The sequence below is a fragment of the Vipera ursinii genome, assembly GCF_947247035.1.
Source record: "Vipera ursinii genome assembly, chromosome: 9".
Lineage (NCBI taxonomy): Eukaryota > Metazoa > Chordata > Lepidosauria > Squamata > Viperidae > Vipera > Vipera ursinii.
Window position 1 is genome coordinate 23,660,510 of NC_139523.1, and position 17,626 is coordinate 23,678,135.

General features: G+C 49.1%; 1 protein-coding gene across 2 annotated transcripts; it reads right to left on the reverse strand.

Moving 5' to 3' along the window:
- Positions 1–267: 267 nt before the first annotated feature.
- On the reverse strand, positions 268–12,242 carry HNRNPL (heterogeneous nuclear ribonucleoprotein L). 2 transcript variants are annotated; one of them, XM_083369431.1, is made up of 13 exons: positions 12,007–12,242; positions 9,924–10,042; positions 9,587–9,824; positions 9,263–9,350; positions 8,600–8,694; positions 7,565–7,637; positions 4,376–4,447; positions 4,011–4,291; positions 3,196–3,317; positions 2,905–3,106; positions 1,749–1,806; positions 1,454–1,549; positions 268–634 (listed from the first exon to the last, which is right to left on the reverse strand). In XM_083369431.1, the coding sequence occupies exons 1-13, from the start codon at positions 12,229–12,231 to the stop codon at positions 576–578; spliced, it is 1,728 nt and encodes a 575-aa protein (XP_083225557.1). In that variant the 5' UTR covers positions 12,232–12,242; the 3' UTR covers positions 268–575. The 2 variants fall into 2 exon arrangements, with proteins under 2 accessions (XP_083225557.1, XP_083225556.1); XM_083369430.1 differs by having other exon boundaries at positions 4,011–4,447.
- Between the last annotated feature and the right edge of the window lie 5,384 nt (positions 12,243–17,626).

Genomic DNA, 17,626 nt, shown 5'->3' on the forward strand with positions numbered 1-17,626 from the left:
CATTACACAGCGCAAAATAGACCTTAAGTTAAAATCTCCCTGCTCCCTTCTTTAAATTATAAAGCCACCCAGCGTACAAGAAAGCAAGGGAAAAGAATAAAAGGTTTGCACAAAACAACTGTTAAATGGTACCTCCCTTTTAAAATTTAGCCGTCTTTCATGGAAACAAGGTTGAGATACCCGGACCAACTTAATTCCGTTCACAAAAAACACACACGACATACCTGCCTGCCCCCTTCTACAAAAACTTCCCGAGACGTGACCAGATCAGTTTTTACAACAATTTATTTTCCAAACAGCTTTATTAAATGTGCCAACTAGCACAGGCAGCACACATTTTATGAATGGGGGGAAAAAACATGTCACACGTACGATCGTTTTAAAATCCGATATCGTAAGAATGCCACAGGCCTTTTTCTTCCCAGCTGACCTAGCTGCAGGCAGCATCTAATTAATCTTTTTTATTGTTTTAAAAAAAAGGGGGGGGGACGACACGGGAGCTTTGCCAAAAAAAAAAAAGATCACACACAAGAAAGTTAACGGAGCAGTCTTCTTGGTCAGGAACCAAAGAGCAATTAGGAAGCGTGCTGGGCGGTTGAGAAGCAGAGTTTCAGTGTGTAGGGGTATGGCCCATCTAGGAGAAAGCCAGACGTAGGTTTATGAGTCGCCTCAACTTTACTCAAAAATAAAAAGTGTCATCAACAGAGAAAGAAGAAAGAAAGAAAGAAAGAAAGAAAGAAAGAAAGAAAGAAAGAAAGAAAGAAAGAGAAAGAAAGAAAAAGAAAGAAAGAAAGAAAGAAAGAAAGAAAGAAAGAAAGAAAGAAAGAAAGAAAGAAAGAAAGAAAGAAAGAAAGAAAGAAAGAAAGAAAGAAAAAAAGAAAGAAAGATTTCTCAAGCATTCCCAACATCTCCCATTTTGGGCTAAAGTCAAGAAAATGTCTTAAAACAAATAAACCTCTCACTGCAATCAGATTTAAACAAAAAACACGTGAGATATTATTTGCACTTAGTGCCTGCAGGTAGTCCTCATCTTATGACAACAATTGAGCCTCAAATTTCAGTGGCTAAGCCAGACAATTGAGTTTTGCTCCATTTTACAACCATTTTTGCCACAGTGGTTACGTGAACCACTGCAGTGGTTAAAGTTACTAACATGGTTGTGAAGTGGATTTGGGAGAGGAAGTCCACAGGTCTTAAAACTTACCCAGGTCGGACACTTCTGTTCCAAACACTGAGGCACAGTTCAGAATGTGCCAGGGGCTGCTTTTCCCCCCTTCCAAGAGGTTAACTTGGCCAGGTCTCCAATCTGTTGGTGTTTTAAGACCTACTAGCTTACCTTTCCCACCAGTAGAATTGAACAGAGGAAGGGGGAAAGAGCAGGGAGATTCCCAAATCCTCTTGGGGAATCGAGGCCCCCCGTTTCAGCATCTAAAAAAATGCGACAGGGGCTTACTTGGGTTTTTCATCTGATAATGGTTGAGGAAAGCCAGCGTCTCCAGCGCGTCCCCTTTGGTTTCCCACTCCAGCAGTCCCGACGAGCTCCGCTCACCTGTGGGCGTTTCAAGCAAGGTGTGGGTTAAGCTGGGACAGGCCCACCTCCTCTGAACAGAGGCGGGCAAACCCTTAAGGGCTGGACTACAGTTCCGATCGCCCAGGTCCACTCTGCTGTCCTAGAACAGCGTGGCCCTCGGTCCCTTCTTTCCAAGCAGCAGCGTTCCCAAGACCGCTCTCTGCACAGGGCTACTTACTCTTTCCTGAAAACACCTTGACAGAAGCCGGTCTCTTCACCCCCAGCTCATCGCAAATCTGATGGGGGGGAGAAAATGCCACGTATGTAACAGGATCGTTAAGCCACTACCCTGATCACGCCAATGCGTATTTTGGGAATCTCATCTTCACTCAAGTCCCGTTCCCAGGGGCTCTTGCAGAGACGCCACTGCCTTCCCATACAGTTTACAGTGGGCTGATGCCTCCTTAAGTAACACCAGCTGCCTGCAATTAGTACAGGTTCGCATCCCACCAGGCTCAAGGTTGACTCAGCCTTCCATCCTTCCGAGGTAGGTAAAATGAGGACCCAGATTGTTGGGGGCAATAAGCTGACTTTGTAATAATGCCGCTTGGGGGGGGGGGTGTGAAAGCCCTAATAAGCAGGCATATACATAGAATGAAGGCTACTGCTAAGCTTGTAAGCCGCCCTGAGTCTTCGGAGAAGGGCGGGATATAAATGGAATTAAAATAAATAAAATCGTAGAACTGGGTTTTACATACTTTTCTGTGCTGTGTCGAACATGTATTGGTAGGAGCCCAAAGGAAAGAGGCTTTTAAACATCTCCTTACAGCAAAAACAGCTCATTTAAATGTTTGGGCTGAGTAGAAAATGACTGAACAGGTCACTATTGTTTTTGGTCCAATGTTTTTTAGAACGACTTCACAGCCGCTTCTTGTTGTCACTTCTGTCAAAAATGAGCATTAATCCGTTCTCCTCTTGTGAGGCCAAATAAAGACCAAGCTCACATCCAAGCTTAGGACCTAAGGGACTTGCCACCGAGAGGAACCAGCAAGGGGGCCGAACTGGGTCCACTGCAGTTGCTACTTCTAGGCACACCAGAGACTCTGCTAGCATCATATCCAGACGTACAAGCCCTTTTTCCCCCCTTTAGGATTACTGCTTCCTGCCTTTGGGAATGTAAGCTACATTTGGGAGTCAGATGCTATCTGGATTCATTAAAGTCGTCATCGTGTCATACACGGAGGGCAGCAGGTTTTGATTCTCCCTAAACTCTCTCGGGGGGGGTGGGGGGTGTTTAAGAAACACGGAATATAAATCAATAAACCAACGGCTGCATTATTTCCCCCCTACTATGGCCGAGCAGGCTGAAGCTGCCCCCGGGTCAAACTCCTTACCTCGTAGAAGTTATCTTCCGTCACTTCCAGAGGTGCGTTAAAGAAATGGAGCACGTTGCTGGGATGCTGGATCCGGTTCTTGGCGGCTTGCTCCGGGGTCGAGAACCGATTGTTCCGGGAGCCGCTGAAATCTTTGTAGCTGCAGGAGCCGTCCTCAAGACCGTAGGACTGACCAGGCATGATGGCCTGTTGCTTTGACACGCTGTGGACAAACCAAGACAAGTTTGTGCCCCCTTGGTTTTGACCCTGACTCCTCAGGAAGGTCTGGGGAACAATGCAGGTGAGACTCACCACACATTCAACTTCTGATCGAACATGAAGTTGTTGTTGAGGTGGGTGATGGCTCGGTCCACCGCGTAGCCGTCTGCCATCTCCACCATGGCTGCCCCAGGCTTGCTTTTCATGAACTTCACCTTAAAAACAAAAAAAGCATTTCTTGGTTCAAACCGCCAGAGAGGGCAAAAGCACAGCGCTTTCAAAGGCTCCGTTTTAAACCTCAACCAGCCTCTGCATACCCCCTCCCAATCACTTGCAGGTGCTCCTCGACTTATAACCAGCCATTGGTGTGAAGTCACAACAGTGCTGCAAGAAGCGCGCGTTTTTCACACGACCGTTTCAACATCCCCTGATCACTGTCGGGTGATCAAAATTCAGACCCTTGGCAACTGACTGGTGTTTACGACAGTTGCAGTGTTCCCGGGGTCATGTGATCCCCGTTTTACAACCTTCTGACAGGCAAAGTCAACAGGGAAGCTAGATTCGCTTCACAGCGGCGTTACTAACTCAACAACTGCAGTGATTCCTCTGACAACCATCGCAGGGGAAGTGGTAAAAAAATGGGGCAAAACCCACTGGACGCTTGTCTTGCTTAGCAGCTAAAATTTTGGGCTCCGTTGTGGTCCTAATTCGAGGACTACCTGGAGTCTTCAGGCAATAGTCTCAAGCCCGGCTTGCCTTTTTCCTGGCTAGTACTCATAAGCCCACACCAGCCTGCCTGCTGTTTTTAACTCAAACCTGTTTCCAAAGAAGTGACGGCTCCAGACTAAGCCGTGCCGGGCCCACCAGCTCTGCCACCCCCGGATCCGCCCTCTCCCTCGGCAGCTCACCTTCTCCACATTTCCATAGAGGCAGAAGACGTTGAAAACACGGTCACAGTTCATCTTAGACTGGTCCAGGCCGTAGACCATCAACACGGGGCTGTCGGCGTGGGGGCCGTACTCCGGAGGCGGCGGCGGAGGCGGCGGGTGCCCGTACTGAGGCCCGTAGCGGCTGGGTCCTCGGTGACGGCCTCCCACGGGCGGGCCCATCCGCCTCCCTTCGTAATGAGGAGGAGGAGGGCCGTAGCCTTCGTCATGGTAGTGGCTGTGGTAGCCGCCGTGAGGCCCTCCTGGAGGAGGAAGCAAAACGTCAGCCGATGCCAGGGCAAAGCTGGAGGAGGGCCGGGGATGCTGCCCCACGGACCGGGCCTCACCGTATTCAGCAGGATGGTCCCCGAGGAGAGGCGGCTGCCTCTGGCGCTTGTTCATATTCCCGCCCGGCTCCCCTGTGAAAAGGAGACGAACATCAGAAACTTCACCCAAACAGTTCAATCGGCTTGCTTTCTGGGGCAGACCTCCATGTGGGGAGACCTCGAGTTAGGCCACAAGGCTGGCCTGCGGCACTCTCCATATTACAACCTCCAGTTTCCTTGGAACGTCTCTCTTTTCCACCATGGGAGAAAAGGGGGCTGGGGAGGGTGTTAAAAACAGCACCTGCTCTTCAGTGGCACAGTGCACCCCCATGTGTCCTCCCCGCCCACCCTGGCTGTCCCTTCTATAGTTCAGTGAATGCTGGAAGGGGCCATTTGGGACAGATCCTGACACTGCCTCGAACGTAAAAGCTCCGGTGCGTCTTCCGGGCTTTTATTTAAGCAGCTGACGAACTAGAACTCTGTTGGATACCAGAGCGTTAAGTCTCAACAATCTATCTGGCCATCCCGAGTCTGTTCACTTTCCTCCTGAAATTTAACCTTGTGGCAGGGAAGGGTTTTTATTATTTAAAAAAATAATAGTAATAAAGCAAAAGGATCAACAGAAGCCAATTTCACCACCAGTTCGAACATTAGGGCAGCGGGGGGGGGGGAGACGAAACAAAATTCTTGGCAGCCCACTCCCCACCTCTAGCAGAGCTAAAAGGATTAAAACAAGACCAAGTAGAAGATGGCAAAGCAAAGCAAAAGTAGCAACTGTCCAGTTTAAACGCAAATCGAAATACAAGACAGAAGAATTTATAAGCAAGTCATACAATTCTCGTTTGGTGTTTTTTTTTTAAAAAAAAAAAAGTAAAAAAGAGTTTCGCAGTTTATTTCAATAGTCATTACAAAGATTGAAAAAGGCTACTTACAGCAGGAGTTTACAGTACAATGTCCCTTGTCACATATATATTCTGCATTTCTCTTACCATTGGACGCTTCAACAGTGTAAGCACAGTTCTGAAAGATGGCGTCCCATCAAACATACACTGCGACCCTGCGTTACATGGTTTCAGAGTCAAATTCACGTCAAAAGGCACCAAACTGACACAATTAAATTTTTTTTAAAAAAAAATTAAATGAAAAAGGGCTCACAGATTTTGTTTTTTTGTTTTTTGTCTTCGGATGGTATCAAGGAAAAAAAAAAGGGACATAACCAAGGTGTAGTGAGTGTCCCTTCCGTGTTGCATCTCCTGATTTTTTTTTTTTTTTTTTTTGGTCATGTGCTGTTAAATCAGGTTTTGGTGCTTCTGGCTGTGTAGGTCTCCCGTGTGCGTGTCTCTCTCCTCTGTTAGTGGAGTGTGCCTTGGATCTCAAGTGCCCCTGAGGCGGACAAGACCCCCCCAGTCTCTAGGGAACTGGGGGCTCTCGGGGACTTGGGGTTTTGTGCCTGTCTCCACTTGGCGCTGATAAAATGTCGGCAGCCGAGGACTGCAAGGAAAGAGTAATGAGAGGCCCTCCCAAACCAAGCCAAGTTGATGTGGAGAGCATCTTATATCTTGAAGGGTCTCGGGGATCTACTCCGTTCTCCGTTAAGACCGTTGGCGCGCTCTGTCTGAGACCCCTGTGGTGTTTTCCTATTTTCTGTGTTCCCTTCTTGGGTTCAAAGTTTGTTTTTTTTGTTTTGTTTTGTAAGCATGTCGTGGCCTGGTGAGTCAGTCTCTCTCTGTCTCTCTCTCTTTCTCTGTCTCCCTCTGTGCTTGTAGATGTCTCTCGGGTCGCGGTGTTGTGTCCTTGATGTGAGGAAATGAACTCAAATCTGTTGCCTTTCAGGTGCGCTTAAGATGCTGCGTGTTTTCTCCCAGGCAGAGCTAGTGCAAAGTTGAGCTTGCTTTTTTTTTTTTCCTACACTGTGTAGTGTTAGAGAGTGTCTAGCAGAAGGCAGATCACAGGCAATTCAGAGCTTCCACGGCAGCTGCGCACGGGTCCCCCAGGGCCATGTGGGAAATCTGTTCAGAGCTGGGGAAAGGCCAGATCTATCGCACCTCCTCGGTGCCCAGCCTGAGGGAGGGCAGGGAGCCGGGAGGCAGCTTCTGAACTCCCCAGCCCTGCCAACTTAAGCCACTGCCCATCTGCACAGCGCCTAGGTATGTACCTTGGAGGAGAAAGTGAGTCATGTTCATGTCAAGTCATGTAATGCCATTGCTTGCTTCGCCGTGAGGGCGGGGTCAAAAGTGACCTCTGCCAGAGCCCCCACCCCCTGCACCCCATCCCCACCCCCCCGCCATCCAACAGCCTCCCCAGGCTTGTTTGGTCCGTGGAGCCAAACAACTCAACTGCCCGGCCTCCTGTAAAAGCCCAGCCTGTTTTAAGCTGAGGTCGTGCTCGGAGGGGCGACGCTGCCCACCTCGCAAAGGGAACGTGCCGCTTTCTGCACGGTGCAGCAAGGCAGGCCGGCCAAGGCAGGGCTTCCCACTAGCTTTAGACTGAGCTGACGCAGATGGTGACCCCCCCACACTCTCAGTCCCTCAAGGAAATGGCACCAGAGACCCCTTCGGCCCCCAAGGTGTATGCCACCCTCCCAAGTCCCAGAGTCTGCATACACGTTTCCTTGAACACAAGAGAAGCACCTTTCCCCTTTGCCCGCCCTCCACCCATGGAACGGCAGAAATTGGATATATGCCCCCAGACCCACAAAGGAGGTAGCTAGGTCAGCACAGGGGCCAGAGGTGTGTACGGCTCGAGACTTCCAAACAAGAGGGAAACAGCCATCTCCCGACCCTCCAGGAGTTAAAGCTCCCTAGCGTTCATTCTGGGATGCCCCAGAATCTGAGCCCAGCCTCCTTTCCGACTCCCCTCCCTGCTACTACATCGCCACCTTCCTAGTAGCCCACACATGGGCTGGTGATGCAACACCGAGGGGGAAGCGTACCTGACCAGACGCGATCAGGGAGATGAAGCCACCCCAATTCCCTTATGGCTATTCTCAACACACACACCCCTCACCCCCCCCCAACTGCATCTCGAGAAGCCTCCTGTGGCTGGAGCCAAGAAGCTGTTGCCCTGCCCTCCAGGCTTCCCAAATCGGGCCCCCTGTGTTGGACAGCAGGCAAATGGCATTACATCACACAATTCAGCTGGAGGAAGTGTGCTCTTCAAGAGGATAACAAAGGGTCTGTGTGTAGCTTGAGAGCAGGCGATCAAGGTTACCTTGCCCGCTGAGGTTAGGGTTGGTGTAGTCCCAGGTGTCCTGGTCATTCTTGAAGACGTTCAAGCGGGTGGGCTAAAAACGAAGCACAAATGTTCACAACTAAGCTGGGGGGGATTCAAGAGATGGAGCTCGAGAAAGGGAGCCGCAAAGTGATGCTCTGTGGTCATGCTGGCCGCTGAGCTGTCACAAGAGAGTGACCTAACTGGCTTATAACCATTAAGTAGTACTTATCTGTTCCGCTGTAGCCTGTAATAGATGACAATTAGCACAACTGTTTATTATAAAAGCAGGCGCATTTTTTGCTACGTGCTCAGGCTTGACCGGCTTCCTAGTAAGAATGCCGGACCTGTAAATTTTGTGTGTGTGTGTGTCAAATTTAACATCAAACATCTGGCTGCCAAGGGCCATGTTAAGCGTCCTTATTCCTGGCAGCCACTGCAAGTGTTACTTTAACCTAGAGGTAATCCTCAACTTATGACTGGCTGCTTAGTGACCCTTCAAAGTCCTGATGGATTCCCCAAAAGCTACTTACAATCTGATTCTGAGGTTCCAACAGCTGCCCCCACCCCATAATCCTGTGTGCATTTTGGATCCCCGACAACCTGGCCTGCGTTCACAAGCCCTAATTCTATGGCCGTAATCCACATTTTTGCCGGAAACCTTTCCCTCCTGGTTTCCCACAAAAACCAGCCCGAGTATGTTAAGGACTGCTGCATTAAAGATCCTAGAATCAGGTTGGTTGCAGAATAATCCACTGGACAACCATCAAGACTTACAAGCATAATTGGCCAGCTTAATTATGCCCATAAGTCAAGGACTACCTGTATTTTACAAAACCGGGTAGGAATCCCTGCCATTTCCCCAATTTTTCCAACTTATGATGCCTTTCCCTCTTCGCCAGGTGTCTTACTGCAAAGTAACAACCACACCTGCACCATTTCGTGTTTGCAAATCCCATCTGATTCAGAAAACGAGTGGTGCCCTCCTGGACAACGCAGGAGCCAGTCCCCTCTTCTGCCACACCCACCGCTCACCTTGGCATATTCAATCTTCAGAGTGCAGCAGCCAGAGTAAATGTCAGCCCCGTTCAATGAAGCTTTTGCTCTCTGAGCGCTTTGCACAGAATCAAATGTTTGCAGAATTAAGGAAACCTTTAACTGGATGCTTCCTAGTCAACTTTCTTTAAGCGGCTAACCTTGCTTGTTTACCCAGCAGCGTTAACTGGTAACACACCTTTACTCACAGCTTGACAACACAGACGATGGGAGGGAGGGAGGGAGGGAGAATGCTTGGGATGTATTGGGAGCCTTGGAGGGAGATGAGGAATTTATGCCAGTCCTTTGTAACCTGAGAACGTCCGGAGGAGACGCCAAGGCCGTGGGACAGGGACCTTCTGAAGGTGCAGCGTGTTTTCAAAAAACAAAACGAACACGTTGGATTGGTAGACAATGGACAAGGCGTGGCCCAAATGGGGAAAAGGGGAAGTTAATTATGCTGTTTTTCGTGCAAAAACCTCAGAGCTAGCTTCTTCTATGCCCGTCTGGATCTATCAGTAAAGTTAAAACTCTCGGTAAACAATGTCCCAGGAGTTTTTTCTTTTGCTGCATAGGCCAACGGGATGGTTGATACTAGCCAAAAAAGTGATGCCTCTCCTCCAACCCACTTGAAAGACGGTTCTGCTTCAGAAAGGAAAGGATATTCCACCATAGCTTGGACCCCATTTTTTCTAAAGATGACAATGCGCTGAACCGGACCACACGGGTTGCAGATGGTATACAAGACATCCTGCAAGAGAAAGACCATAAAAGTCAACAAGATCTCACAAGATCTCTGCCTACCAGAGACGTCAACACTCCATTTGTTGAAACAAGGAGACAGACCCACATACCATTCAGACATCATCTTAACCCTCAGTCTGCTCTCCCTGACTGGGTCCAAAAGCAGGCTTGGAGGCCCAATGAAAGCCAGGACTGCCACGTCCTACATTTGGGTCCCCCACAAAAAGCAGCCTCATAACGCACCGTCGTAATGGAGTAGATGGGGTTCAGAATGGTGAAGAGCAAGACGTTGTTTACTCCTCGAGAATCATCCGAGTCACCGGGCCGCGAGATCTTCTGACTGGTAGAATAGTTGACAAAGGCCGGATGCCCAGCTATGTAGATCTGATTGTCCGCTGCGTAATTCACAGCATTGCACGCTCCTAGTATGTCCTCAAACTCTACTAGAGCCTGCCTCTTTTTGGGCATCACCACCACATAGCTGGGGGAAAGAGAGAGAGAAAAAAGAACTTGGTCACTGAACATGCACCATCTGTCATGCTATCCCTCCCCCTGGGCTTTCTGGCTGCCCATCCCTCACCTGATTGGGCCAAATTCTTGCAAGGCCTCCACCAGATCAGCTTCCACCACACCATCAATCAGACCCCTGATGTGGACCACAGGAGAAGCAGCCGGCTTGTGAGGATCATCATAGTTCTCCTGCGAGAGAAGAGGAGGTCATTTATGAGTCTTGGTGGAGCAGTGGGCTAATGCCTCCTTAAGTAACACCAGCTGCCTGCAATTAGTGCAGGTTCGCATCCCACCAGGCTCAAGGTTGACTCAGCCTTCCATCCTTCCGAAGGTAGGTAAAATGAGGACCCAGATTGTTGGGGGCAATTACGGTAAGCTGACTTTGTAATAATGCCGCTTGGGGGTGTGTGTAAAAGCCCTAATAAGCAAGCATATACATAGAATGAAGGCTACTGCTAAGCTTGTAAACCGCCCTGAGTCTTCGCAGAAGGGCGGGATATAAATGGAATTAAAATTAAAAATAAAAAATTTAACACCCCCCTTGTAAAATTCTAGGGCAAAAGAGGAGGCTCTTACACAAAGAAGCGTTTCTGGGAGAGTGCATACTGGAACAGCTGAAGCAACGCTATGTAGCTCAAAAGGATTTATTTAGGCAGAGGATAGGTAACTTAGCAGTTAAAATGGAATTCCGTCATCAGAGGTAGTTAAGTTACTGCTTTATTTTTTTTAGTGGGACTAAGAAAATTAAGAAGGAAAAAAGTCATCCTTGATAACTACAGCCTACTTTATATATTGATGGGAAGCAACAGAAGTGGCTGTTGGCGGGATCCAGCACACCTCCTCTGGTCCCAGCTTCCGTGAAAAGAGTTACATTTCTTTGGCCAATTCACACTCAAAGCCCCTTCCTTGCTCTAGGCCAGGGGTTGCCAACCAGGGGTGCGAGACCATATTCCAGGGGGTGCAAGAGCTTGGGTTTTCAAAATTACAGCGTATATGCATATTTTGTTGCTGTTATTTCAAACTATTGTAAGGGGCGCAAGGTATAAAAAAAGGTTGGGAGTCACTGCTCTAAGCAAATGCTTCCTGTTCCAAGAGGGAAATATATCCCACATACCCTTTGACCATTCTAGTAAATTTAAACCCACCGTCTACATAAATAAATCCAGTAATTTATTAAATTTATACGCAGCCCATCTCATTATGCAAAGCAACTCGTACTTCACAGTTAACCACCCGCCAAGCAAATCGCTACAAAAACCTCTGCAAAATGCATAGACCCAAACTGAAAGCAGTCCAAGGCAGTTTAAGCGCGACTTGAGGAAAGAGCCTCCAGCCACAGGTCCACTCTTAAAACAGGACGAAATTACTGGGCCTGCAGAACTTGGACAGCGGATGCAACCGGATGCTGCAGGATGAGCCTAGCCTGGTCCCCATCACCACCTTCCCTCCACAGGCCCTGGCTTTGAGCAGCAGCAGCGTGCAACAAATCCTAATTAAGCACGCAAACAAGCCACTCTTTCCAAACCTAAAGAGCTTTTCTCACAGGTACACCTGCCTTTTAGTTCACATTTGCAGCGGGGAGGGGGGGGTCTGAGCCTGGGAGGCGGCTTTGGTGGATCCCTAAGGCTCTGCTAGTCAAGGCCAACCCTTCCTTAAGGGCTTTCCAGTCCTGACTTGAACCCGGGGCGAACCCCCAAGTCTTGCCCCTCTTTCAAAGGGCTGCTCAACTGGGGTCGTGTGAAGGCTGGCTCAGGAATTCTGGGAATTGTAGTCCCCCCCCCCAGGTCGTCAAGGGGTCCTAGCGGCCCAGCGGTGTTAAGGCATCGCCTCAAGGCGTCCGCTAAGCAGGCAGCCCCTCTCCTCCCTGCTCGGAGGGTGGACTGCTCCCGTCGAGGGAAGCTCTACTTGCCTGCTAGGGCAGCCGCCCTTTCCCCCTTGGGAGGCCCGGCTTTTCAGCGCTTGGCAAAAGAGGCGGGATGCTCACGGTAGACTGCGCCTGCCCCCGGAGGCTCCACGCGGGGAGACTACAGCTCCCCTCTTTCCCAGCCGCCACGCACCCCGTGGAACTGCCAACCTTCCCCTCCCCCTCCGCTGGCTCTGAGGGGTGACGGGAGTTGTAGTCCTTCCTTCCTTCGCCCAGCGGCCACTCTCACCCCGCCGCCGCCGGCCGCTCCCCCCGGCCCGTGATCCGCGTTCTCCGTTTTCTGGCGCTTCGGGGCGCGCCCGCCTTCAGGGCCGCCCCCGTAGTAACGGCCGGAGCCGCCGCCGCCGCCTCCTCCTCCGCCTCCTCCGCCAGCCATCTTCACCATGTCCCCTCCGCGTCCCGAGCCGCCGCCACCTTCGCCGCTCTGCGAACCTCGCCACCTCCGCCGCGACATGGCGCCCACACTACCCCAGCCCACCCTCGCTCCCACCTCAGGCCCGCCTCTATTGGGCTGGCCCGCCGTCGCTCAAGGCTGGCGGGGCTCTCATTGGGTCGAGGCGGTGCCTTACCTACCCTTGTCCCGCCCTCCGCCGCCATAGGGTCGACGTCTCCCGCCTGCCGATATGATTCGTTCTCGCATCAGTTTATCAAAGGTCCTGGCCTTCTCCGTTGGCCAGCAGGAACATCCGTCCCCTCTTCCTACAAACTCATTGGATCAAGGCGACGTCTCTCGGCGCGGCATCCCGCCCCACCACATTGCTCCTCGTGAACTTCCCTCCTTCTTCTTCATAAAACCGTCGGGTCCCCTGAAAAGCCACGGTTTGACCCTGAAATCCCATTGGCTCAAGGAAGGGTCAATCTCAGCCGTTCGAAACCGGATTGCGCCAAATCTCAAACGGGCGCCCTGATTGGGTCCTATAAGGATACCCCGTTTGCTCCAAGGAGTTAAATTTATTGGCAGATTTTGTGCCCATCACTCTCCTTTCTGGAATCCCATTGGGCCGGCAACCCTCGATCTTTATTTTAATTGGTAGACGTGACTTCAGTCCCAACCCTGTCCCTCTTCTTCTTATGAACCAATAAGATTTCAGTTGCAGAAAAGAAACGGGGGGGGGGGGAGATTTTCCAACGGTCGTCTTGATCGCTCAACCAAGAGAAGCCCCGCCCTCCCTCCTTTAACGTCGAGACGGTGGAGAAGCAAAGGCTGATGGGAAAGGCCTGGTTCTGAGCCAAGGCTGCCCGGGGATTGGTCAAAGGACCGCTCGGCCGCAAAGCATCATGGGAGTGTCTTGAACTTTGGCCAAGAAGAGGCCTGCAAGGCATGCTGGCTAAGAGATGGTTTATTGCAGGGGTCTTCAAACTTGGCCCTTTTATGACTTGTGGACTTCAACTCCCAGAATTCCTCAGCCAGACACGCTGGCTGAGGGATTCTGGGAGTTGAAGTCCACAAGTCATAAAAGGGCCAAGTTTGAAGACCCCTGGTTTATTGAGTCCATGCAACACACTAACTCTAATCTAGCCATGTGAACCGGGTCAATGCAACACACTAGAATCAGCCAGTTAACCCAATGCTAGCCCAGAGGTTGTGTGAACCCTGCCTTCCTCTCCATTGCTTGACGGGCTCAGGGGCGGCTGCCACAGATCCCAGCCAAGGAGGGGGAGATGTGCCCCAGGGCCTGTTTCCGCTCCCTGACAGCTTCCCCTGGCTTGGAGCTGCTGTTGGAATGTGCTGGGCTCCATGCCAGCTTTTGGGCCAAGGCTGGGAAAGGAAGCAACCGAAGAAGCTGGTTTGCACATTGCGGAAGAGTCGGTCCAAAGTCTCACAGTCCATCAATCAAGGCCTAGCGAAGAGTTGTGTTCAATAAAAAGACCGTGAACCTTGCAGGGAAGTAGGAGCCTGCAAAATATTGAAGCTTTAAATTCATAATACAGTTACTTCTTTTGGCCCACCGAGAAACACAATCAGGAAATCACAAAACCTCAAATAAACTTTATTACCTATAATTGTGCCAGTACAAATAGTCCCAGACTTTACAACCATTTGTTTACTGATCATTCGAAATTACAACAGTACTGCAAAAGTGACTTACAACTGGTCCTCGCACGTACGACTGTCACAGCATTCCCATGGAGGTGCCCACAACCAACATGTATTCATGGTTTTTGTTGCCTCCTGGCCTCACATGATGACCACGTGCAACCTTCCCAGCCAGCTTCCGAAAAACAGTTGGAGAAACCAGATTTGCTTAACGGCCAGGTGATTTGCTTAACAGCTGCAAGGCTTTGCTTACAACCATTGCAAAATCAGGTCATAAAATCAGGTGTGACTTGCTCAACATCCACCTTGCTTAGCAACGGAAATTCTGGTCCCAGTTGCCATCCTAAGTCGAGCATTACCTGTATGCATATTCTCCCATCTACTCTACTTGGAAGGATGCCATTTCTAACAGCTGGTGGGGGAGGAAAGCAGAAAAGAACACAGTGAAGGCTATTAAAAAGGACTTTGCTCCTTAATGAGGCAGGGAAGGGGGAAAAGGACAAAGTCTTCATTTGCACCCACGGCTGTCAGCAACATTCCTGCATCTCAGATCAGAATTTATGATTGCTCAGCAATTAATAACCTGAGATGCTTGCCTAGTTAAGCCTTTACTCAACAAAAGAAAGTAAGCAAGCTTGCTCTTCAACTGAGCTTATTACTTTGAACCCTCCCTTCCTCCTCCGTGAAAATGGGGGGGGGGGAAAGCTGGCTGAGGAATTCTGGGAGTTGAAGTCCACAAGTCTTAAAGTTGCCAAGGTTGAGGACCCCTGCCCTAAAACATTACCCAGTTAGAGTCAAAGCTGGATGGGAAGAATACTTAGCAATCCAAATTTAAATCCAATTTCGGCTGTTGCTTTTTTTAATTATCTGGCTTGCGCAGATAATATTATTTGTGCAGTTCTAGTCGTTTTCAAGAAGCAATGGTTGGAAGAGGTATAGGTTTTAGGCAGGTGGGTATAAGTAGCCCTCAACTCACGAGCACAACTGAGCCGAGATTTTATGTTGCTAAGTGAGAAATTTGTTCAGTGAGTTTTGCCCCATTTTATGACTTTTCTTGCAACATTTTGTTAAGCGAATCGCCGCAGTTGTGAAGTTAAGAACGCGGCTGTTCCGGCTTCCCCATTGACTTTGCTTGTCAGAAGGTCGCGAAAGGGGATCGTGTGACCCCCGGGACACAGCAACGGTCATAAATATGAACCAGTTGCCAAGTGTCTGAAGTTTGATCACGTGACCCTGGGGATGCTGCAACGGTCATAAGTGTGGAGTCCCTTTTTTCAGTGGTGGTATAATGTCAGTCACTAAATGAACTGTTGTAAGTCGAGGACTTACCCTGGACTGGACTGTGGTCCAGCCTATTCTATGTCCCTAACGTGAAAATGCGTATTTTCTTTAAAATACGCAGTAGGAGGTCAAAAGAATCTGGTTTTTCTCCATTTCAATCCTCTTGACTCTCTCCTTTTTATGGGTGACTGCAAGTTCAGGCTCTGCAAACAAAAAATAAAAAATAAATTAAAAATGTTATCTGGGGCAGGGAAGTCCTCTGATTTTGGAGGAAAGCTGTGGGGGCAGGAAAACAGCTGAAACCCTGGCAGCTGATTCAAAATTTGGTCTTTGCTAAAAAGCCTTCCCCCCCCACCAGCTGTAGGGGCTGTTGGCTGTTAAAAGCAGGATCCTGATGGCCTTGCGGTTTAAGGGGGAGGGAATCCAGTAACTGGAAGCTTCCCCCATAAGTAGGACCTTTGCGTCAAATTTTCCATTTGCTTTGTTTCTGCCTTTTTTCCCCTAGCGGAGGATTTAGAATTTGCAAGGGGTTGGGAGGTAGTTTCTGCCCCTCTCTTCTAGAGTTGGGACAGAAGATCTTGGTAGTTGTTCTGAATTTTCTTCAGAATCCCAGCATCCTGGGCTGGTTAAGGAGTAAATTTGGAAAAGCAAACTGTATTTGCGAATGAAGGCAAATAGACGTATCCCAGGATAATCTTGCAGGATCCAATCCGAGTCAGTTACCGGGACTAAAGGTTTATTCTTCCAAGCTTGGAAGAAAAAACTTTTGGTCCCGGTGACTGACTCGGATTGGATCCTGGGTCTGTATCTCTCTCCCTTCCTCAACTTTTAGGAAGTATTATGAGAGCCACTGCCCATTTTTAGACCCCAAAATGTGTCCTGGATGTTCCCCTCCCACCGCCAGACCGATGAGCAAAGCCTTAGCCTTTCAGCTCAAGTCACATTAATCTCCATGGGCTTCCAAGCAGGCAGAAGATAATGTGATTGAACTATCTGACATGCTTAATGCAGTGCTGGCTAGGGAATTCTGGGAATTGAAGTCCACACCTCTTGAAAGTGGCCAGGGCTGAGAAACGCTGACCTAAACGTTCTAAACCCAAATGCTGGAAAAGTTGACGTCCACAGATCTTACAAGCCAGCTGGGGAATTCTGGGAGTTGGAAGTCCACACATTTTGAAAGTGGCCACAAGGTTGAGAATACTGAGCTAAATTTTCAGGTTGGACTGGCGAGACCAGAACATCAGAGAAGGTGTCAGCCTTAACAAGACAGCCACTGTTTGCAGAAAATGTCCTCCATGGTACAATGGCTGCTAAACTCTTGGAAGAGGAGCTTTTCATTTTGCCCAGCTTCAGCATTCTACCATGGGTCAATCTCTCCCCACGCTCGCCCCCCACTTGGCAGCCTCTTCTGCAAGTTGCAAGGTTAGCCAACAAAGCAAACTGAAGGCAGGACAGGCTTTGAACAAAGGTGGAATATTAACCATACAGTAGTTAACCTGCTTGGCTGTTTTTTTAAAAGCCAGCCAGGCATGGGGGGGGGAGGAGAGAGAGGGAGATGGAGGGGAGAAAGGGGGGGAGAGATGAGCTTTCAACCTGTCCCATGTCAACAGGTGGGGGACAATTATCCAGCCTGCCTGGCCTCTGCCCCACTTTCTCAAAAGTAGTGAGGATTAACCCCGGAGGGTGCTCTGTTTTCTTTTAAATAATGTCATTAACTATTATAATTGCAATGGTAAAAATTAGAGAGAGAGAGAAGAAAGGAAAAAGAGAAAAAAGAGATGGATGGGGATGGATGGATGGAAGGATATGATAAAGAAAAAAATAAACAACTTCTGACCATCACAATCAGTGTAAGCAATTTTAGTAATTTTCACCGTCTTTTAAATTGCACCAATCTCTTTTTCCCATATCTTACCTCTTATCTACAAACAAATTCATAAAGTACTATCATTTCAGTCCTGGTTTTAGCAAAAGTCCAGTAAGGGTTGTCAAAAGTAAATATATCTATTTTAACCTCGATCATGTAAACCAACCTTACATTCCTTCCTTCTACTTCTAACACTTAACATTTAGATCGTTCAAGTAACACAGAACTGGATTTTTGGGGAGAAATGAGATTGGGTGGACTCACATAGAATGCTAACTTATAAACTTTGGACAACAACGGCATGGGCTAAGCCAGCTTCAAACCAACCAAAGCCCAGCATTTCCCAGATGTGTGGAACTGAAACTCAACCCTGTTTGTTGAGGAATACTAGGAGTTGCCCAATTGCCAAAGAACACACTCCTCCGTCTTCTGAAGCTGGATTCATGCAACACGAGTGCAGCAATGAGCATTGCACCGTGGTGCCAACTATACATCACCTGTTTGGCATAATTCGGTCCCAATCCAGCCAGGGACCAACTAGGAGCATTGATTGGTAGTGTGATTCATTGCCTCATCACTTCCTGTGACCAGCAGCAAACATTCCTTCAGGGTTTGGCAGAGCTGCAGTCCAGCTTCACTACATGCTACACAATACCCACTTCC

Coding starts and splice junctions, on each gene's coding strand:
- HNRNPL (XM_083369430.1), bottom strand. CDS start 12,231: ATGTCGCGGCGGAGGTGGCGAGGTTCGCAGAGCGGCGAAGGTGGCGGC. Junction 10,043..12,006: donor GAGCGGCCGGCGGCGGCGGG/GTGAGAGTGGCC, acceptor CTTCTCTCGCAG/GAGAACTATGATGATCCTCA. Junction 9,351..9,586: donor CCATCTACTCCATTACGACG/GTGCGTTATGAG, acceptor TTTCTCTTGCAG/GATGTCTTGTATACCATCTG.